The sequence below is a fragment of the Enhydra lutris genome, unplaced genomic scaffold (assembly GCF_002288905.1).
Source record: "Enhydra lutris kenyoni isolate GAN:26980312 unplaced genomic scaffold, ASM228890v2 scaffoldscaffold8, whole genome shotgun sequence".
Taxonomy (NCBI): domain Eukaryota; kingdom Metazoa; phylum Chordata; class Mammalia; order Carnivora; family Mustelidae; genus Enhydra; species Enhydra lutris.
The window spans coordinates 42,641,806-42,664,479 of record NW_019154092.1 but is presented as its reverse complement, the minus strand read 5'-3'; the positions used below and the strand labels follow the sequence as shown (position 1 = coordinate 42,664,479).

The 22,674-nt window shown below is 40.5% G+C and overlaps 1 protein-coding gene across 1 annotated transcript in view; it reads left to right on the top strand.

The window, feature by feature from the left end:
• Window positions 1-22,111, top strand: part of LOC111142388 (cilia and flagella associated protein 53) — a 39,364-nt gene extending 17,253 nt beyond the window's left edge. Inside the window, exons 4-8 of the mRNA XM_022495440.1 lie at window positions 5,839-6,142; window positions 9,008-9,226; window positions 16,204-16,420; window positions 18,423-18,525; window positions 21,706-22,111. Of these exons, the coding sequence (XP_022351148.1) occupies window positions 5,839-6,142; window positions 9,008-9,226; window positions 16,204-16,420; window positions 18,423-18,525; window positions 21,706-21,934 (1,072 nt within the window). The 3' untranslated portion in view covers window positions 21,935-22,111. The remainder of the gene's footprint in view (window positions 1-5,838; window positions 6,143-9,007; window positions 9,227-16,203; window positions 16,421-18,422; window positions 18,526-21,705) is intronic.
• The last annotated feature ends 563 nt before the right edge of the window (window positions 22,112-22,674 follow it).

Here is a 22,674-nt window from a genome sequence, read left to right as displayed (position 1 = left end):
ACAGTCAAAGATCACAAGTAGGCAGAGCAGCAGGCAGAGAGAGAGGAGAAAGCAGGCTCCCTGCTGAGCAGAGAGCCCGATGTGGGGCTCGATCCCAGGACTCTGGGACCATGACCTGAGTCAAAGGCAGAGGCTTCAACCCACTGAGCCACCCAGGCACCCCTGATAACTCATCAAGGTCTTAATCAGCATTTCCCTAATGGCTGGTGATGTTGAACTACTTTTATGTGCTTATTTGCTATCTGTATATCTTCTTTGGTGAAATGTCTCTTCATGTCTTTTGCCCATTTTCTATTTGGATTAGCTATTAAGTTTTTAGAGTTCTTCTATATTCTATTTTTAAAAAAGATTTAATTTATTTATTTGACAGAGAGCTCATGAGTGCAAGCAGGGGGAGTAGCAGGCAGAGGCAGAGGAAGAGGGAGAAGCAGGCTCCCCATTGACCAGGGAGCCAGATGAGCCAGGGAGCTTGATCCCAGGACCCTGGGATCATGACCTGAGCCAAAGGCAGACACGTACCTGACTGAGCCACCCAGGTGCCCCTGTTCTTTATATATTCTAGAAATGAGTCCTTTATACGGGTTAAGTGGTTTGGAAACATTTTTCTTCTTAGTCTATAGTTTGTTTGTTTTCCTCTTAACAGGGTCTTTCACAGAGAGAAAGTTTTTAAGTTTGATGAAATCCAGTTTATCAATATTTCTTTTATGGATCATGCTTTTGATACATCATGAATTTTTTTTTATTATATGACCATTTAAAAATCTTTAATCAAATTTCATCAAAGATTACTGGCCATATTACATGCCAGGATTAGCTTTCTACAAACAACTTTGCTTTCTGTGTACAAATCAGTGTCAGTGAAATAAAAAATAAAATTGTATTCTAGGCAAAGAACTTTATTAACCTTGTTTCAAACTTTATTCCAGGCTTCTTCAGCTTAATTAGCTGCCAAAAATGAATTGTGCACAAGCAAAAACTGAAAAGAGCTGCAGTGTCCAATGGCTTGGCTTAAAAATATTAGAGATCTAGATTTTACCAGATCCAGGGATAAAATTTTTAAAAAGCAGTCATAATAAAAATAATAGATCCCAGTAACTTCTTCAAGTTTTATCTTCTTCAGAAATTGACTCAATTCAGTTTGCTTATTCTTGGAAGTTTCATCAAAATTCTCTATAAGATCTGGAACTTCATCCTCCTTCTCCCAGCAAGTGGGTCTTTTCCATCCACAGATTGGGCAGAGCTTCAGCCAGTCTTCTTCAACTGGTCAGACTGTCGGCACCAAGTTGGCTTAAGATACCAGCTAGCTTTTCCATCAGCTGCTTTGTGTCAGCGTGGCCTGTGATGGTGAAAGTATTCACTGCCAGCAATGCCTGAACTTTGGGGTTGTTAAAGCGCATCACTGTTCCTAGGTTTGTGAACTATTCACTTCTTCAATACCAGAGGTATTGTATACCCCTAACTTCTTTAAGGATAACTGAAGGTTTTTATCATTAGCTATACTCTTCTGTGAACCACCTTCTTTTGGTGAGCAGTTCCTTTCCCACCAATGTGCACTTGTGCTTGCAGTTAGGTGAGTTGTCCTGGTGGGTGATAGTTTCTTTCATCAATCTTGTAGGAGCAGAAATTGTACTGCCCCGGGGGGGAGTAGGGTAGGCGTTTAGGTGGTGTCTGTCAGACCAGCTGAGATTAGGTGCACACACGCAGGGACGCAAGATGGCAGCTAGAGCTGTTTTTTTTTTTTTTTTTTTTTTAAGATTTTATTTATTTATCTGACAGAGATCACAAGTAGGCAGAGAGAGAGGGGGAAGCAGGCTCCCCGCTGAGCAGAGAGCCAAATGCGGGGCTCCATCCCAGGACCCTGAGATCATGACCTGAGCTGAAGGCAGAGGCTTAACCCACTGAGCCACCCAGACATCCCCTGAAATTTTTTTTTTTTTAAAGATTTTATTTTTATTTATTTGACAGAGAGAGATCACAAGCAGGCAGATAGGCAGGCAGAGAGAGAGAGAGGAGGAAGCAGGCCCCCCGCCGAGCAGAGAGCCTGATGTGGGGTTCGATCCCAGGACCCTGAGATCATGAACTGAGCCGAAGGCAGAGGCTTTAACCCACTGAGCCACCCAGGCACCCCTGAAATTTGTTTTTAAGTGTCCTATATTTATATGCAATTAGTGATTAGATCCCAGATTAAAGTAGACATTTTTTGGCTTTATTTTGTTTTTGTGTTTTTATTAAAGGACTACCCTAAGATGTGTTGTCAGAGCACTCGAGAATTGTCTTGCCTCTGTTAATTACTGATAGAGGTGATAGAATGAAGTACCAAAGAATCCAGATTCCAGGGCCAGACTACCAGGTCTTCAGTCCCAGCTCTAGCACATATGAAATGTATGAACTTAACCATGATGCTTAACTGCTCTGTGCTTCCATTTTATCTAACCTGGAGATAATAATAAGAATGAACTTGGAGTGATGTTGCAACATTGGTTGTTATGAATATTACAAGAGTTCATAACATGTCAACTGCTCAGAACAGCACTGGGCAAATAATAAGCACTTAGTAACTGTTGCTAGTAATATTACAACTACTAGCCATGTGGCTTGGGAAGACATTAAGTTTCCCTGAGTTTTAATTGCTGTAACTTCAAAATGGGAATAATACTTGCTGCTCCATCTAAGTTGTAAGACACATGTGAGGATAAAATAAGATTTTACTGTGAAAGTACTATTTGAAACACTCACAAACATAAGGTTTTCCTCTTATCAATGATTACTATAATTAAAATAGAGAGATACGCTTTTATCTATAGATAAAAAAGAGCTTCCCTGAGTCAAGTGTTCTCAAGGTTAAGTGAATAGGTGAATCATTAGGATGTAGGGAGGAAATATTTGATGTTTTTTATTTAAATCTCATCTGTCTTGGTTTTTGTTTTTGCTATATTTAATAATTTAGGTGATATAGTAATATAGTAATAATTGCATACAGTTTATAAGTAATAATCCTACCTGTTTGTGGGTGCTTAGAATTTTTTTTTTTTTTTTTACTGAAAAGGATACCTAATCAAAGTTTGAAGATTTACTGATCTAAAGAAATACTTGATATGGACACCTTCGTACAGTGTTAATTCAGGCTTTCTGAGTTCTAAGAAGATATCAATATAAGTACATCATCAGGTGCCTGCCAACATTTTTGTGCTCTGATTTTTTTAAATATATTTTTTAATTTATTCATTTGACGGACAGAGATCACAAGTAGGCAGAGAGGTAGGCAGAGAGAGAGGAAGGGAAGCAGGCTCCCCGCTGAGCAGAGAGACCAATGCGGGGCTTGATCCCAGACCCTGAGATCATGACCTGAGCTGAAGGCAGAAGCTTTAACCCACTGAGCCACCCAGGTACCCCTGTACTCTGATTTTATATTAAGGAAAGGAATACCTTAGGTAATCATCAGAGATAAGCAGAAAGAGCTACATTTATAAATATTCATTGCAACATTATTGTAAGAGTTAGAAGTAACCTATACATTCATCAAACAAGGAAATATTTAAACAAATTGATATATTTAAAGGCTCTAGCCTCTATTACATAGTTTAGTAAACTATAATAAAATTTTGAGGTTAGGTGTTTTAAGAAGATTCCATGAAGAGACATTCCCAAAATAATGTTAGGTGGAAAAATTAAGATATAAGGAAATATCAATATAAGTACATAGATATACAGAATAACCCCAATTCTAATAAAAATGCACACACACAAGACTAGAATGAAATACACTAACATAGTAAAAGCAGTTATCTCTGGGGAGAGGGATTAAGCATATATTTATTGTTTTCATTCTTTTCTGTATTTCCCAGTTTTTCTGCATGTATTAGTTTTGTAATTAGAAAGTTTTTTTAAAAAAAGATTTTATTTATTTATTTGACAGAGAGACAGAGAACACAAGTAAGCAGAGCGGCAGGCAGAGGGAGAGAGAGAAGCAGGCCCTCCACTTAGCAGGGAGCTGATGAAGGGCTTGATCCCAGGACCCTGGAATCATGACCAAAGTCAAAGGCAGATGCTTAACGACTGAGCCACCCTGGCGCCCCAGAAAGTTTTTTTTTTTTTTTTTAAATATCATAAGCCATACTTATTGTTCTTAGGCTTCAGTTTTTCATTAACTGAATAACTTTTCCAGAGTATAAGTCATAGGATTAGGAAAAACTTTAATTTGTTGTCATGGCCAATTCTGATAGAATTTCACTGATAAATTTATTTTTCAGTGTTAAAGTGGTTTTTTTGTTTGTTTTTGATAACCTAGCAATTTCAGCTTCTGTAATCTTTTTGAGCTTTCCACAGAATATAGATAACTGCCAGTTACCATTATTTTGCTAATAAGAATAACTGTATATCAATTTAACCAACAATTATTTAATGGACATTGGGTAGGTAGTATGGAGAATATATTCCTGAAATATGTTCCTGAGTCCCAGCCCTCACAGAGATTCCCCTTTAGTCAGGGAAATGAGACTCATCAAATGCCCTCATCAAATGTTGAGCAATACTTAACCATATCTGATAAATGTCAATTTCTGTGTATTGACCATGCTTGTAGTTTTAGACATCAACCTTTCTTTCAATCTTAGCAACTAAAATTCTTTGAAGTTCTTTATCGAGCCAATTCTCAAATTTCAGCTGCTTGGTGCTGAACTTGATGAAACTAGGAAGACTTGGTGTTTTATAAGCATTACTTTGAATCAGAGGTTCTCAAACTTGACTATATGCCAGAAGTTTCTGAGGCGCTCTGAAAAAATATAGGTGCTTAGATTCTGCCCCCAGAGATTCTGATTTAACTAGTCTGGACTGGGAGTAGCAGAGGGAAGAAGTGGAGAGTGGGATTTTAAAGATACCCCTAAGTAATTCTAAAGTGTGGACAGTATTGAATATCATAGCCCTTAAACTAAAAACAGGCTCAAGGAAGAACTTCTGAGGAAATTTGAATTACTAAGACTGAAAGGAAGGACGAGGCCTAAACACTTACAGAGAGAGCATTTCTTCTGGAATGGTGACATAAGCCTAGATATGAAAAGGTAGCGTTTGGGCTATTTTCCCAGCTCTGGCAGAAACCCCATCAGTGACATGGGTCCCACCAGGAATCCAGGGGCACTGGGGCAGCTTTACCGTGATATGCTGACCCTTAGTTCTTTTCTTGGCTTTCAGGGCCTCTTCCTACCAAAGCCTTAGTCTACGTGTAATATTGCAGGGACCCATGCCTCTTCTGTTTCCTCTGCGATCATAATAATAGTTACCATTTATTTAGCTTCTGTCATCTACCAGATAATTTCATCCATTTTCTCTGATCCTTACCAGAACCTTGAAAGAGAATTGTTTTACAGATAAAGAAACAGGCTCAGATAGGTCGAGTTTTTGATCCACGGTCACACAGAAATGTCAGATCGCGGTTTCAAAGTCTGCTTGGCCAGACTTCGGTGCCTGTGTTTTGTCTGTGCCCTCATGCTGGTCTCCCTGCTGCCCCTCACATGTCTTCTCAGCTCTGGTGGCCTACCTTTAGGTCTTTCACTTTTCATACTTCAGTGTCTGTGCAGATGTGTGCTTAAATAGAGCAGTGTCTCATGAAAGGCTGGGTTTTGCCTCTTAAAAATTCTCCTTTCAGGGACGCCTGGGTGGCTCAGTTGGTTAAGTGGCTGCCTTCGGCTCAGGTCATGATCCCAGCGTCCTGGGATCAAGTCCCACATGGGGCTCCTTGCTCAGCAGGAAGCCTGCTTCTCCCTCTGCCTCTGCCTGCCACTCTGTCCGCCTGTGCTCACTCTCTCTGACAAAAAAAAAAAAAAAAAAAAAATTTCCTTTCAGAGAACGGTGTGAGGAGCTCCGTGCTGAATTGTTTTGTATCCATGAGAAGAAGGTGAGCGAGGAGCGGAAAGCACAGGTAGCTTTCAACGAAGAGCTGAAAAGGCAAAAACGGGTGGAAGAGCAGATGTTCTCAAAGCTCTGGGAGGAAGACCGATTAACCAAGGAAAAGCGAGAAGCTGAAGAGGCGAGGAGGCAGAAAGAGCTGGTGGAGAACACACGCCTGGGCCTTAATGCCCAGATCACGAGCATCAAAGCGCAGAGGCAGGCCGAGCAGCAGCTGAAAGAAGAGGAGGCACGCTTTGTGGTGGGCCTTTTATGATGCTTGTTGTGGGATGATCCACTCAATGGGTATAGTACGCAGTTTGTAGGCCTGCTACCATGTCCTTTGCCTCATGGCCTGGATAGTTCCCCGGGCAACGACTATGGTCAGAGCCTTGGATTCCAAGGCCCAGTCAACAGTGCCATCCCATCGGACAGGGCAAGTTATTTCACTACTGCGACTTGGTCTCTTTCTCTAAAAAGTGAGGCAAAAGGCACTTGTCTTTGTTGTGAGGATGAAATATAATAATCATGGGCAATACCATGAAGGGCTGGTGGCAGTTTGGCAACATCCCCCCATTCTTTGATACGGATAAATGACAGTTTCCCAATCCTATGTAAAGTGCTATGCAACAGCTACAGTGGCCCCTCTGCCCCAGCCACCAAAATCAATCATTTTGTTCCAACAAGGTCATTGCCCCTACTATAGAGAAATTAGAACTGTCACTGGAAATGTATGAAAGCACTAAAAAAAGAAGCAATTCTATATGTATATAAAGCTTCCAGCAACTAGTACTTCAATGTCAACCAAATTTAGGAAAATGTGTATTTTCCTGGGAAGTCCCAAGTATTGAAATTTAGAACCATAGGAAATGCTAAAGCTAAGATACTTCAGAGCCCTAAAAATCTTCCTGGGTTTGAGACTATTTTCTTTTGGAGAGTTTGAAGATGTCTAAATATTTTCGCTTCTCTAAGAAAATTGAAATGGTGGCCCCCAAATTACTTCTGTTGTAAGATATCTAGTGAGTCATTTTTACTCACAATACTTCTGACACCAAATGTGTGGGTTTTTTCCTCACACCAAAGAATTCTGTAATTCTCCATGGGCCCTACCAACTAGGTGACCTATAATTTGATTGGATTCTGACACTAGCTACCAGCGATAGCGTTAGACTCCACAGGTTTAAGGGCTCAGTCCCAGAAGACTGCTTGGACTCCAGAGACCAGTCACAAGTGGTAGGTCCTCAGGGTACCCACACCTCTGTCCAACTGGGCTACAAAATCAGAGTTTCTCTTAGCTCCCCTTAAGTTTGATAATTCACTAAAATAACTCAGACACCCCCAGAAAGTGCTTTACTTGCTATATACTGGTTTATTGTAAAAGGTACAATCCAGAAACAGGCAAATGGAAGAGATGCATAGGACAAGGTATGGTGGGCAACACACAGAGCTTGCACACCCTCTCTGGGCATACTGTGTTCCTAATACCTCCATGTGTTCACCAACCCTATTATTTGGCATTTTAATGGAGGTTTTCTTGTATAGGCGTGATTAATTGAGTCATTTACCATCGATGACTGGACTCAATTTCTGGTCCCTCTCTTCTCTGGAGGTCGAGGGCATCTAGAACTGAAAGTCTCAACCCTCTAATCATATGGTTTGGTCTTTCTGGTTACCAGCCCCCACCTGAAGTTATGGAGGGGCTCCCACCACCAGTCATTACATGAGGGTACAAAAGATAGTCTTACGGGGATGCTGGGGTGCCTCAGGCATGTCATTTCCCCCTTAAATACATGTCAAGTATGTGTCTTAATGACACGATTAAGAACATTTTCTTATACATGCCAATATCAGACCTAAAAAAATTAACTGTGATTCCTTTTTATTATCTAAAATCAATATCAAATTTCCATCATTGTCTGAACTATTAGATATTTAAATCAGAATCAAACATGTTCTTATAGTCTCTCTAGAAAGGGGGACTCTATCTTATTCAAAGAAGGCACAATTGAGGTTGAAAGGGGTGCCATAAATTCATTACATTAGCACAACAGGTGCACAGTCAGAACTACCCTGGAGAAATCAAGACCTGATGAACTGCTTTTAGGTCTCTTAATCTTGAACTCTTCTCTCCTGTCCTATCCTATCTCCCCCATGTCTCATAACGGGGATTTGGCTGACTGCTTCGTCCTGGTGTAGTCAGGCTTACTTTAAAAAAAAATGTGGCCTGCTGTTACACTGACTTTCATTTTTGATAGCCATTGCTTCTCCTTAGATGTAGCAGAGGATTTTCACATTTTCTTTTGACCCTCACAATTCAGGATTTACCATTCATGACATTAATAGGAAAGGCTAGCACATAACTGTCTTCTCACAAACCAGTGATCATGATGACTGTGGCTGTTGTGAATCTCAGTTAAATCACACTGGGAATTGTATACCATCCTCACTGTTGCCATGTCATCTCTTGTCCCAGCTGGGCAAGTACTTTTCCCTCCAGGACTGCTCAGCTGCCTCTGGAACAAGGACTAATGCTGCAGTTTACACTGTACCCAGATTTTCTAGCAAACCCACAATTCCTGACAATATTGGTGCCCTAGTTAAAACTGCTTGATTGGCCAGGCGGTTAAGCTACCTCAGAGGATCAGAAAGGTAAGAAAATGAAAGGAATGGGGGAATACTTTTAAAAAACAAAGTGCATACAATTTAATTTTGTATATGTGGCTGATGGCACATTTCCAGTTTGGGGCTCCTATAGCTCCTTAATAATGTGTCCATATCTGGATGTGGCAGGTGTACATAGAAGAGTAAAGTCTAGAAGGCCAATACACTGAAATGTTGAGTGTGGTAATGGGTGGTGGATACTAGGATTAAAGGTGATTTCTCTCTATACTTTTCTGTATTTTGAACTCCACAACCATTTATTATTTCATAATCATGCACAGCACAAAGTGCTATTCCTGACTCGGCAATGAAGAGTCAAGTTTTCCATCTTACAGTCCCTCTAAATTCAGGTGTGTGTATCTCCAAGAGACACTTGATTCTCAGTCTCTTAAGTGAAATGATTTACCTTCTGTTTTGTTTTGTCCAACTGTACCGATGCATAATCTTCATTATTGTTTTGCCTTAGGAAAATGACAAGGCACAGGTGAAACTCGAGAATGAACAGGATAAGCTAAAGAAACAGAAGGCAAAACAGGAAATTAGGGCTGCTTTGCAGAAAGCCCTCCAAGAGAAGATAGAACATATTCAGCAGGAATATAGAGAAGAACAGGATTTGGACATGAAGCTTGTGCAAAGGGCCCTTCAAGACTTACAGGAAGATGCTGATAAAAAGAAGCAAAAAAGAGTAAGATGTTTGTTCAAAATGTGCTACTACTATGTGCTGAACAAGATAGCTCGCTCAGCTTTCAGTCTTACAGGAGCCAGCCACATGTGAACCATACTATGCTACTCTTAAGTGTGGGCCATAAACCAGCAACATCAGCATCATCTGGGAGGATGTTAGAAGTAGAAATTCATAGCCTTCAGAATCAGAGTCTCCAAATAAAAATCTTGGCAGGGGCAAGAACTCTGTTTCAACAAGCTCCCCCAGGGGATTCTTATGAATTCAATTCTCCATTGAATTTGGAGCCCGCCTATAAGGTGGAGTTGGCATTGTGATAGCAGGATGGGAGAGAAGGAAGTGGGTGACTAAGTATGCCGTGAAGCTGGCAAAAATGTCACTGAAGAAGTGGTATTCGAGTTGGACCTTGAAAGATATGTAAAGTTTTGTCAGGCAGAGAGTAGAGAAAAGCGTTGGGTATGTATTCTGTTGTCTGTTCTTTTGAAATTTGTATTGAAATATTGAGGTCGTTGTGCCTTTCCCATAGGTACTATTTTTTGTTTGTTTGTTTCTTTTTAAAAATAAACTTTACTTTTTAGAGCAGTTCTCGGTTCAGAGCAAAATTAAGTGAAAGATACAGAGATTTCCCATGTACCCCCTGCCCCTACATAGGACGTAGCCTCCTGTGCTACCAATATCCCCCAACCAGAGTGGATATTTGTTACCACTGATGAAGCCACATCGACATGTCCGTATCACCCAGAGTCCATAGTTTACGTGAAGGTTTACTCTTGGTGTTGTACATTCTATGGGTTTGAACAAATGTAAGGTGACACGTAGCCACCATGAAAGTATCATACAGTAATTTCACTATCCTAAAATCCTCTGTGCTCCCCTGGTTCATTCCTTTCCCCTGACTCCAAACCCATAGAAACTACATATCTTCTTACTGTCTCCACAGTTTCACCTTTTCTAGGATGTCATCAAGTTGGAATCATACAGTATGATGATGCCTTTTTAGATTCACTTATTTCACCAAGTACTGTGCATTTAAGTTTCCTCCATACCTTTTCCTGACTCTGCAGCTCATTTCCTTTTCACTCTTAATAATGTTCCATTGTGTGGATGGAGCACAGACTATCCAGTCACCTACTGAAGGATATCCTGGGTTGCTTCCGGTTTTAGTGATTATGACTAAAGCTATTATACACATTTGTGTGCCGGCTTTTGTGTGGCTGTATGTTTTCAGATCATTTGGGTAAATGCCAAGGAGTGTAGTTGCTGGGTCATATGGTAAGAGTATGTTTAGTTTTCTAAGAAACTGCCAAATTGTCTTCCAAAGTGGCTGTAGCATTTTGCATTTCCACAGTCAGGGTCAACTGTACATACTAGAGGCCTGGCCCAGGGTGGAACCCCAGGTATGGGCTCTATTGCTAGTTGAGCGATCTCAGTGAGCTCTGTGGAGTTGCCAGGGGTGCACCTTGGAAAGGAATGCATGGTGTCCATGACTGAGTTTAGAATCACTGTGACTTGGGCTTCTGTGTCTAATAGAGCCAAGAATGTCTGGTGATTGCCTTTGCCTTTGTGTGGGCCACCAGAGTCGTAAGTGGACAACTGTGCAGATGGGACAAACTCTGAGGAACTGCCAAATCCCTAGGGTCATTTTCTGGGAGACTGTCAAGCCTGCCGTCAGGGATGTTGTTTGGGAGAGAGGGAGCCTTGGGATCTCTGAAGGCCTCTGAGACATTAACATTGGGCTCTGTAGTGAGGTAATCACTTGTTTTAAAGAGAGGAGCTTACTTCATATTTGTCTCAATATAAGATCGCTAGGCACCCCCAATTGGTGGAGGGGCTAGTACAAGGCTCCCTGCTATTTAAAATGTCTCAGACATTGCTTCCTGACAGATTTGGCATGGGAGCTCCACACCAGGAGACAGGAAGGTTGCTGTACAGGGTGGGTTACAGGCTTGCAAGCCCAAGGCTACCTGAAAGCTAGCCTTGGGCTTGTGGGCTGCCTTGGTATTATAAAACCTGGGAGTCTAGTTAAGTGTCTCTTTCATGGGGTGCCATCAAGTTTACTCCTTCCAGTGCCTGCTAAATAGTATGGGAGGTCCCCACAAAGTGGAGGCACATGGCCCTGTTAATTTGGGAGGGGGGTTGTCTATAAGAAGAATTATCTGGATTTATGGACAATTGGGACCTCTTCAAGACTGGAGATAAAATCTGGGTCCTCTGAGTTGCTATGTTCAGAGATGTGATAGACCCATTGGACCACACCAATGTTACAGAGGACTCAGGTCTCATCTAGTGTGTTCTGCTGGCTTTGAGCCTTTGTGGTAATAACTACAATAGAAGGGTGAGGTCAGCTCCAAGCCATAAAAATCCAGGCAAGCGGAGGAAGGGATTCTCCCTCTGTCTTCAGAGCTGGTGCCTTTGGGTCTGGACTCTCCCTTGTCATTGGAATCCTTGATTATGGTGTTTCTGTTTTTCCGCATGGAAGGCTACAGGGGTCCTGGAGTTGGGATTTCCCTCCTCTCAGGTTAGTCAGGCTCAGATAAAAACCGGAGCAGGTTAGGCTCTGGTTAAATATTTGCTCCTGAGAGCAAACCTAAGAACAGCATGTTCTGGTGGTGTATTTCAAAATGATTCCATTTCTTCTGCTGCGGGAAGCATGAAAGGCTTTTTCTCTGATATTCACTGTGAGAACTGGGTAGAGCTTCAGGAGGTAAAACTCCCAAAAGTGTGGTCTCCTCCACCTTTCATGACTGGGTCCCCTTAGAGTTTTAACTCTTAGAAGTGTCTGCACGGAGCCTCTAGCAATTCATCAGTTTCAGGTTTTCCTATCCCAGCATGAGCAGAAGCTGGTTCTCATAGAAGTTTCTGCTCATGGGTTTCCACTATGGTAATTTGTGATTGTCTGTATTTACTTGTCTCTCCAATCTGGGGGCAGTGGTTTGCCCTGTGACCTCACTGCTCTTATGGAACCAAGATTGTTGATTTCTTTTTAAGATTGATTTTTTTTTATTTCTGAGAGAGAGAGAAAGAGAGAGAGAACATGCTGAGCACTGAGCCTAACACAAGGCTTGGTCTCATGACCCTGAGATCACGATCTGAATCGAAACCAAGACGCTTAACAGCCTGCACCACCCAGGAGCCCCAAGATTGTTGATTTATTAAGTTAAAATTAAAAGCTGATTTGTTAAGCTTTTTACTTGTTGTTAGAATGCTAGAGTGGCACCTTTAAAGCTCCTTATATACCAGATTGGAAACCAGGAACCTTCTACTATTTTTTTAATTAAGTTTTTTATTTTGGGATAATTATAGATAATTATAGATTCACATGCAGTTGAAAGAAATAATACAAAGAGATAATACATAGAGATGCCATGGACCTTTTATTCAGTTTTTCTCTATGATGTCTTGAATAACTATAGGATAATATCACAGCCAGGATATTGACATTGAACTGTCAAGATACAGAACATTCCCATCACAAGGATTCTGAAGAATCCTTCTTTGGCCACATCCACTTCCCTCTTGTCTTCATCCCCTTCTTAATCCTTGGCGACTGCTTCCCTGTTCTCCATTCCACAATTTTGTCATTTCAAGAGTGTTCTATAGTATGTAACCTTTTATTGACATTTTCATTCAGCGTCATTCTCTGGAAATTTATCCAGGTTATTGAATGTATTAGTAGTGTTTATTTTTATTGTCAAGTAGTGTTCATGGTAAGACTGCACCACGGTCTGTTTTTACCATTTACCTATGTACAGGTTTTTGTGTGAACACAAAGTTTTGTTTCTATGGGAAAAAGGCCTTGAAGGTTAGTTGTGATTGCATGTTTGGTTTTTTGTTTGCTTGTTTGTTTTGTTTTGTTTTGTTTTTAAAGAAAACTGCCAAGCTGTTTTTCACAGTAGCTTTACCATGTGATCAGTAATGGTACATTCTTACCAACAATGAATGGATGATTGAGTTTCTCCACATCCTTACCAGCATTTGGTGGTGGCACTCTTCTTTACTTTAGCTCTACAGATAGATGTAGAGTGATATCTCATTGTTTTTTTATTTTACATTTCCATAATAACCAATGATGTTGATCAATTTTTCATGTGCTTATTTGCTATATGTATATCTTCTTCAGTGAAATGTTTTCTCATATTTCTTTCCCATTTTCTAATTGGATTCTTTTCTTGCTTTCATTTTTTTTTTGTTATTGAGTTTTTTGTTCTCCATTAGATCATTTTATTTTATTTTTTAACAGCTTCATTAAGGTATAATTCATAAAATTTTCCCATTTCAAATATATATTCAGTGGCTTTTTGGTATATTCACATAAGTGTACAACCATCACCACAGTCAATTTTAGAACTTTTTATTATCTCACTCTTCCCTCTTCTCCACGCCTTGCCCCCATTCCTTTTTTTTTTCCAGATTTATTTATTTATTTGAAAGAGAGAGGGAGGGTTGGAGAATGCACACAGCGGGGGATGGGGCAGAGGGAGAACCAGCAGCAGATTCCCTGCTGAGCAGGGAGCCCAACTTGGGGCTGGATCTCAGGACCCTGGAATCATGACCTGAGCTTAACTGAGCCACCCAGGTGACCCTCCTTACCCCCATTCCTAAGAAACTACTAATGTATTTTCTGTCTCTATATATTTGCTATTGTGGACTTTATTATGAATAGAATTATATATTTTGTGACCTTTTGACTGGTATCTTTCACTTAGCATAATGTTTCAAGGCTTATCCATGTTGTAACATGTATGAATAGTTCATTCTTTAATATGGCTGAATAATTCTTCACTGTACCGATGCACCATGTTTCATTGTCAGCCTATGGATATTTGATTTGTTTGCATTTTTGGGGCTATTATAAATAATGCTACTGTGAATATTCTCATATAAATTTTTGTTTGGACATAGGTTTTTGCTTCTCTTGGGCATATACCTAGGAGTAGAATTAATGAGTCCCAAGGTAACCCTAAGTTTTTGAGTACTTGCCAAATTGTTTTCCAAAGTGGTTTCACCATTTTATGTTCTCACTAGCAGTGTCGCAGGTTTTGATTTCTCCACACGCTTGTTAGCACTTGTTATTGTTTGTCTCTTTTATTTCAACCGTCCTAGTGTGTCTGAAGTGATCTGTTATTGTGGTTTTGATTTGCATTCCCTAATGAGTAGTGATGTTGAGCTTCTTTTTCTGTGCCTATCCACCATCTGTATATCTTCTTTGGAGAAATCTATTTGAACCTATTCGAAATTTCAAGAAATCTATTCTAATCATTTTCCCAATTTTTAATTGGATTATTTGACTTTATTACTGAGTTGTAATAGTTCTTTATATGTTCTAGATACAAGTCCCTTACCCATAAACTCTGTGCAAATATTTTTTTTTCATCCTGTGGGTTGTCTTTTCACTTTATTAAAGGTATCCCTTTAAGTACAAAAGTTTTAATTTTGATAAAGTCCGATGTATCTACATTTTGTTTTGTTGCTTGTGCTTTTAGTGTTATATCTAAATGTCAGTTCCTACCCCCAAGGTCAAGAAGATGGCGGTCCTCTGTTTTCTTCTTAAAGTTTTATAGGTTTAGTTCTCCCATTTAGGCCTTTGATCCATTTTGAGTTAACTTTTGTGTATGTTGTGAAGTAGGGGTCCAACTTCATTCTTTTGCACGTAGATACCCAGTTGTCCCAGCACCATTGTTGGAAGAGACGGTTCTTCCCATATAGGATTGTCTTGGTACACTTGTCAGAATCAGTTGATGGTGAATGTGAGGGTTTAGCTCTGGAATCTTGATTCTTTTCCATTAATCTGTGTGTCCGTCCTTATGCCAGTAGCACACACACATATAAATATATATGCCTTGATCACTGTAGCTCTGCAGTAAATTTGAAATCAGGAAATGTGAATCTTCCAACTTTATTCTTTTTTAGATTGTTTTGGCTTTTCTGGCTCTCTTGCATTGCCATATGAATCTGGAATCTCCTTGTGGATTTATGCATAGAAACCTTTTTGGGTTTTGATCGGGATCGTTTTGAATCTGTAGACCAAATGTAGACAGTTGCCATTTTACCAGTATTGTCTTCTGATCCATGAGCATAGGATGTCTTTCCACTTATTTTTTCAGTTTCTTAGTTTTCAGAGTATAAGTTTTGCACTTCTTTTGTTAAATTTATCCCCACGGATGAGACTATGAGTGCACGTTATTCTGAGGGTACAGTTCAGACCTTGTCAGTCCTCCCCCAGATTTATGATATTCTCAAAAGCAGTCAGAACAGAGATTGGATGGAACGGCACAAGTATAATACCATGAACAACAGAGACGCCAACTAAAAATGCCAGCATTGCAAGGCCCAGTTCGCAGCCTGAGCCGCACATGTAAAATCACTTGGCGAACTTAAACACTGTTCATTAGAACGGACTCTCAGGGTGAGGATCAGCCCTTGGTGCTTTTTAAAGCTCCCAGGTGATTCCAGAGTATAGCTAAGGCTGAGAATGTCTGTTACCAAGGTATCAAGTGACCATCTTGTAGTCAGAAGCAGTGCTGTCATAGTAATGACTTACTTTATCAGGTTACAATTTCATAACCTATCTAAATGGAAATAAATAAAGATAAAGCTGTATAATTGAAAATTATCCAGACACTGCTTTGAAAAACAGTTTGGGAAAGTGTTTGAAGTGATTTGGATTGATTTATTCAAAAATGTATTATAAAGTGCAGATACAAAGAATAGCACAGTAAACGCCCATATGTCCTTCACTTAGCTTCAACAGCCACCAGCTAACGGACTTTCTGTATTATGTGTGTGTCCCATCCATTCCCTACCACCACTCTTGAATATTTTGAACTAAACCTGAGAGAGAATATTTCATCCATAAATATCTCATTATGTAGTTCTAAAAAATTGGGATTGTAGCTCTAAAAGATTGTTTTAAAACTTATCCTCCATACCATTATCACACCTACAATTTTAACAACGTGAGGTAATTCTTCTGTTTGTAGGAAGAGATGGCAAGAGAACAGGAGATATATCTTCAGTATGTGGCACAGCGGCGTGAGGAGGAGAGAGCTCAGGAGAAAGAACTGGACAGAATATTAGAGGCAGAGAAGGAAAAGAAGTTGGCGGAGAAGGACAAGGAGCTGAGACTTGAAAAGGAGGCAAGGAGACAACTTGTGAATGAGGTCATGTGTACAAGAAAACTTCAAGTTCAGGAAAAATGTAAGGACGTGAATTATAATATTATCATTGGGCCTTAATTCAACTTAAGTAGTAACCAAAATATTTATAAGTAGGTAGTATGTGTAAAATGATATGAGGGATGTAAAAAGGATTAAGGCAAGACCCCTGCCTTGCAGAATTTATCTAATTTAATCCTTGGAGTATAAACTTATGAAGAGTTTCATATCCTAGTAGATTCTGAGGAATCCTGTGCGTTGAATGGTCTGTGCACCTTAGTGACTATAAAAGGGAAGTGAGAAGGTAGGACACAACGCACACCTCCCTCCTCCCTGTTATCTGTCCCTCTTTTCTTTCTGCAGGTGTCTCCATACCTCCATACTTTTACTTGGGTAGTTTTCTCTGCTTATGATGCTTTTGATCCTGAGAAATCCTGGAGATCCTTCAAGGCCAGCTCAGATGTCTCATTTCTCAAATATGTCCCCTCATTCTTAATAAATCCTCTTTCCAGGACTCGCACTGTGGCTTGCTCACATCCCTGTCTTAGCACACTTTTGTATGCCCTCAGCTCCAAACCGTGCTTGGTCATGAAAGGAAATATTTGTTGAGAGGGTGAACTGCCACCTTCAGATTTCCACTGTTCCATGTCCAGCCCAGTGGACCAGAGAGGCAGTAGACAGACACATTTACCATTCAGGTACTATTATACTTCACACTAGTTGTCTTTGCAAGAGATACTCATGTATTCTCTACTTCAGGAATTATAACAGCCATTGAAAATTGGTAAGCCTGTATTGGGTGGAGTTGTAAGAAAATGAGAAAAAAAAGCCTATAAACTAAAAGATTTCTTTTAACCCTGATAAATATTTTGAAATATATTGAGACAACATGGGAAATTTAAGTATTTGGGGCCATTTTTAAACAAAGGAACAAAATCAACCGTAATTCTACCACCAGGAATAGCTACTATTCACAGCTTCATGTATTTCCTTCTAGTATTTTTACTATGTATGTAGCAAATTAGGATTTATGTTGAAAGTATCGTTTTACAGCCTGCCTTTGCCACTTACCATAAACATTTTTCTAGGTCACTTTTTTTTTCAATTATAAAATTTGTAATGCTGCCTAGAAATCTATTATAAAAATGGACCATGATTTATTTCATCTAAACACAACTAATGGACCTTCAGATTGTCTTTAATCTTTTTACCACTATTTTATTTTATTTTATTTTATTTTATTTTATTTTTTAAGATTTTATTTATTTATTTGACAGACAGAGATCACAAGTAGGCAGAGAGGCAGGCAGAGAGAGAGGAAGGGAAGCAGGCTCCCTGCCAAGCAGAGAGCCCGATGCGGGACTCGATCCCAGGACCCTGGGATCATGACCTGAGCTGAAGGCAGCGGCTTAACCCACTGAGCCACCCAGGCGCCCTTTACCACTATTTTAGAATTGCAGGTTACTATCTCTGTACATAGTTCTTCTTGGCTTATATATGATTATTTAAGAAAAGTTCCTATAAATGGGTTTGGGGGCCAAAGTTGTACATTTCAGTTGTGTTTTTGCTGACTGTATTCATTCTTTTGTGAAGTCTGGTTTCTTTGTTATTTTTTCACCCTTACTGGATGCCTATGTTTTTAAATTTTAATTTATTAATGCCTTATATATTATAAACTCAGACCTTTTCTAATTATTTTGTCATAAATTCTTTTTAACATAAAGGACAACAGAACTGTTTGTTCTCAAGATGAGAAAGGTAAGAAGTGTTCTAATAGTGATAATCTGGTTTGAAAAAGGCTGATCATAGATTTTCAGTGAAAAATCATTGAGAGTAAAATCTGTGTAGATCACACACATTCAAACCTAAATCCTCTTCTTCCCTTGATGGAGAGGACTGCTTTTACCCTATTGACCTACGACACAGTCCAGTGATTATAGGCTCTGCCTCTCTAAAGACAGGATGACCCCGATCTCAAGAGGGATTGCCAGCAAGCCTTGTCTGAAGAAAGTCACTTACCAAAAATTACTTTTGTTTTTCTTAAGTACAACGAAAGGCAAAAGAACAGGAAGAACGTGCTATGGAACAGGAACGCATAAATGAAGGTCTGAAAGAGCTTAACCGTGAAGAGAAGGAGAATTTTGCAAGGTATGGTTTCGTTTCCTTTATTATTGTTTACTGCCTAAAAGGGGGGAAGGGAGAGGACAATGTGCCCTCACTCATGCATTACTGACATTTTTTACATCAATATTACATTTGTCCTAAAAGCTCCAGTCACTTTACAAAATCCCATATAAAAATAAACACCAAACATCTTGGTAAAATTAAATTTTATTGTTATTGTGTACATTGTGGTTATAGACATTAGGTATTAAAATGAATGAATACCTTAAAAAATAAAGTAAGTTAAAACGATTTTTTAAAAATAGGCTCCAACATTAAATACTAATGAAATAACAAGAAGACTATTCTTTCATATGAAATGAACCCTGAAACTCAGTGTGACTTGATTAGTTGGAGTAGCAGAAATGGCTTCTGAGAATGGGAGTCCATACAAAATGTCCTCAGGAGAATTTCTGTAGCCTCACTGGGCGGGAAAACTGAAATGTTCTAGGTACTTTGGGAAATACCACTGCCTTCCTCTGACAAGGCCCCTCTGAGAGCCACCACCAGGCTCTGGTGGAGGAAATAGGCAGATCTGTCCGGGCAGCATTTCTTGGACCATAGCACCCCTTTCCCACCAATGACCAAGATACCCAATTCAGATGACCAGTGTGGTGGAGGAAGATGACTTGGTTCCTCTAATTGCTGCTCCCTTTTCCTGTCCCTTGGCCCTGTCCCATGACACACATACTTGGTACATAGACATAAGTTCTTTTCATTCTAGAAAAGAGTCGGGTTTATGTACCTGAGCCTAGTGTGAGCCTAATGTTTGGGGGGACTAACAATAATTTCTGGCCTACCCTACTGATTTCCTGCTATTGCCTCTGCTCTGGAGGTCTTTCCTTCTCACTTTTGAAGTTTATTGTTGGAGATGTGAGGGGGACCTGATAAATAGCAACAGGCTTCCCTGCCCAACTTCTGAATCAACTGAGAGAAGGAAAACAGTATGTGTGGAAGGTATCACAGCTACCTATCGGTACATAACCGAATGCCCCACGATGTGTGTCTTCAAGTGAGTTATGATTATCTCTGACGGTTCTCTGGTTGACAGGGCTCCCTTGGGTGATTCTTCCTTGAGGTCCCTCATGTGGTTCAAGTCAGATATTAGCCAGGGCTACATTCATCTGAGGGCTCAACCGTCCTGGACACCTAAGATACCTACTCATATAGCTGGTAGCGTGTGCTGACTGTAGATGAGGACTCATCCGGTGTTGCCCCCCAGAACAACTTCATGTGTCCTTTCCATGTGCTGGGGCTTCTCACAGTGTGGTGGCTGGTTCTGACAGAGTTCCAATAGACAGGATGGGGAAGCTGCCAGGCCAGTGAAGGGCTGCCCCTAGGACCGGCGTAGCATCACTTGTCATAATCTGTTGGTCATGAAAATAGTCACCAGGGCTATCCAAATTCAAGGGATGGAGACAGAAGCTCCACCTCTTGATGAGGGGACTAGAGGTCCACATTGCAGGAGAGCGCATGGGAGGGAGATGCTGCTGTGACCATCTTTAGAAAATGGACTCTGGGGGCGCCTGGGTGGCTCAGTGGGTTAAGCCGCTGCCTTCGGCTCAGGTCATGATCTCAGGGTCCTGGGATCGAGTCCCGCATCGGGCTCTCTGCTCGGCAGGGAGCCTGCTTCCCTCTCTCTCTCTCTCTGCCTGCCTCTCTGTCTACTTGTGATCTCTCTCTGTCAAATAAATAAATAAAATCTTTAAAAAAAAAAAAAAGAAAGAAAATGGACTCTGCCACAGAGGTGTGTGCATTCTTTCTTTTCTGATAAAAGCGGATATTTTTAAAATGCAGCTTATAGATTATAAAATGGCATGACCACCGTGGAGAACAGTATGAAGTTTCCTCAAAAAATTAAAAATAGGGGCGCCTGGGAGGCTCGGTTGGGTGTCTGCCTTCAGCTCGGGTCATGATCCCAAGATGTGGGATAGAGCCCCGCTTTGGGGCTCCCTGCTTAGTGGGGAGTCTGCTTCTCCTCCCTCTGCCTCTCCTCCTGCTTGTGCTCTCTCTGTCTCTCTCTCAAACGAATAAATAAAATCTTAAAAAAAAAATAAAACTAGAACTACCATGTCATCCTGCAATCCGACTTCTGGGTGTATATTCAAAATAATCGAAAGCAAGACATTGAAGAGATATTGACATAGCCATGTTCAAAGCAGCACAGTTCACAATAACCAGGAGGTGGAAATAACCCAGGTGTCCATTAACACATGAATGGATAAAACAAATATGTTATATACGTACAACGGAATATTAGTTAGCCTTAAAATGGAGGAAAATCCTGTCAGATGCCTCCTCATGCATGAACCTTGAGGGCATTATGCTAAGTGAAATAAGTCAGTCACAAAAAGACAAGTACTGTATGATTTCATTTATACAAGATCCCTAGAGTAGTCAAATTCATAGACACAACAAATAGAATGGTGGTTGCCAGAAACTGGGGGGAGGGGGGAAAGGGAGCTCTTGTTTAATGGGTGGAGTGTTTCAAGTTTGCAAGATGAACACGTCCCGGAGAACTGATGTACGGCAACGTGAATGTACTGAACGCTACTGAACTAGACACTCAAAAATCGTTCAGTGGTCAATTTTACGTTGTGTGTTTTTTTACCACAGTAAAAACAAAACAAAACGAAACAACACACTATAAAATTTAAAATGTGGTTTATATGTTTAACGTGTGGCTTACGTGCGGAGGAAATCGTCTAGTTCATGCTGAACAGAATGAGGCACACTCACCCCGCCAGGCCCCAGCAATGCCAGCCTGCTCCGGCTCTCTCCAGCAGGCGAGTGGCCCTTTGACAGCAGAGTGGAAAACCTGCAGACTAGTCTGTTCCTGGTTTGACGAGTAGAGAAGTCATTTCTTCTCAGAGAAGAGTGGGAGAGGGGCTGGAGAGAGGCCAAGGACTCACTCCAGATAGCAGGAAATGTTGTGAGGGGGCCAGAAGTATTCCCTCCCTAAAATCAATATTTGTTCTGTTTATCTTAATTATTATTGTGTAAATAAACACATTATTGAATTTTCCGTCTATTTTTTCCTATATCACCCTGATTTTAATGGGAATTTTAATTTGACTTCAAAAGTTACATTTTAATTATGATGCCCTAAATGAATCCAAATGCTTGCTTTTACAATTTTGTACTTTGACATTTCTAATACCACAGGCGCTCCAGTTTGGCCCAGGAGTACAGAAAGCAGCTTCAGATGCAAATGTCCTACCAGCAGCAGGCCCGGGAAGCGCAGAAGGAGGAGGAACGCCGAGAGTTTGAAGCAGGGGTAGCAGCAAACAAGATTTGCCAAGACAAGATCAGGGAGATCCTGTCCTTCCATCAAGTGCGGCCCCGAAACATTCATCCCATGCGGAGGGCATGCCCTGAGAAGCTCCCGCCATAGTTTCATAGACATTAATATATTTTTTCACAGTCTTTTCATGTCTTTAACTATAGTATACTGGTCTGTTCTTTTCAACTCATGGATAAACTTCCTTTATTTCTCTGAGTTTTCATAATTCTACATAATGTTATTCCTTCAAATTAAACTTCGTGCCTTTTTTTAGACTTCATAGACTTACATATGTGAGGGATTTATTTCATATCATACAGTTAATTTCCTGACTTACCCCACACCTCCCTTTCTTGCTTATTTATTAATAGCTACAGTTTCTCCATCCCCCTACTCAAATGCCCATTTTCTTTAGCCTTTGTCTCATATACATAATTGCCTTGTCTCCTATACATAAATCACCCTATCAACAGGGCAGAGCTGGGCCTAACAGCCACTTTCATTAGCCCACTTATTTATTTATTTTTTTAAAGATTTTATTTATTTATTTGAAACAGAGAGAGATCACAAGTATGCAGAGAGGCAGGCATAGAGAGAGAGAGAGGAGAAAGCAGGCTCCCTGCTGAGCAGAGATCCCGATGCGGGCCTCGATCCCAGGACCCTGAGATCATGACCTGAGCCGAAGGCAGAGGCTTAACCCACTGAGCCACCCAGGCGCCCCCACTTATTTAATTATTACGTAAATATTTTCCTTGCATGTGACTTTGGCAAGAACAGAGCAAACCCCTTGCTTTTGTGGAGCTTATGTCCTGGGAGAGGAAACCAGATAACGTATTAAGTACTATAAAGCA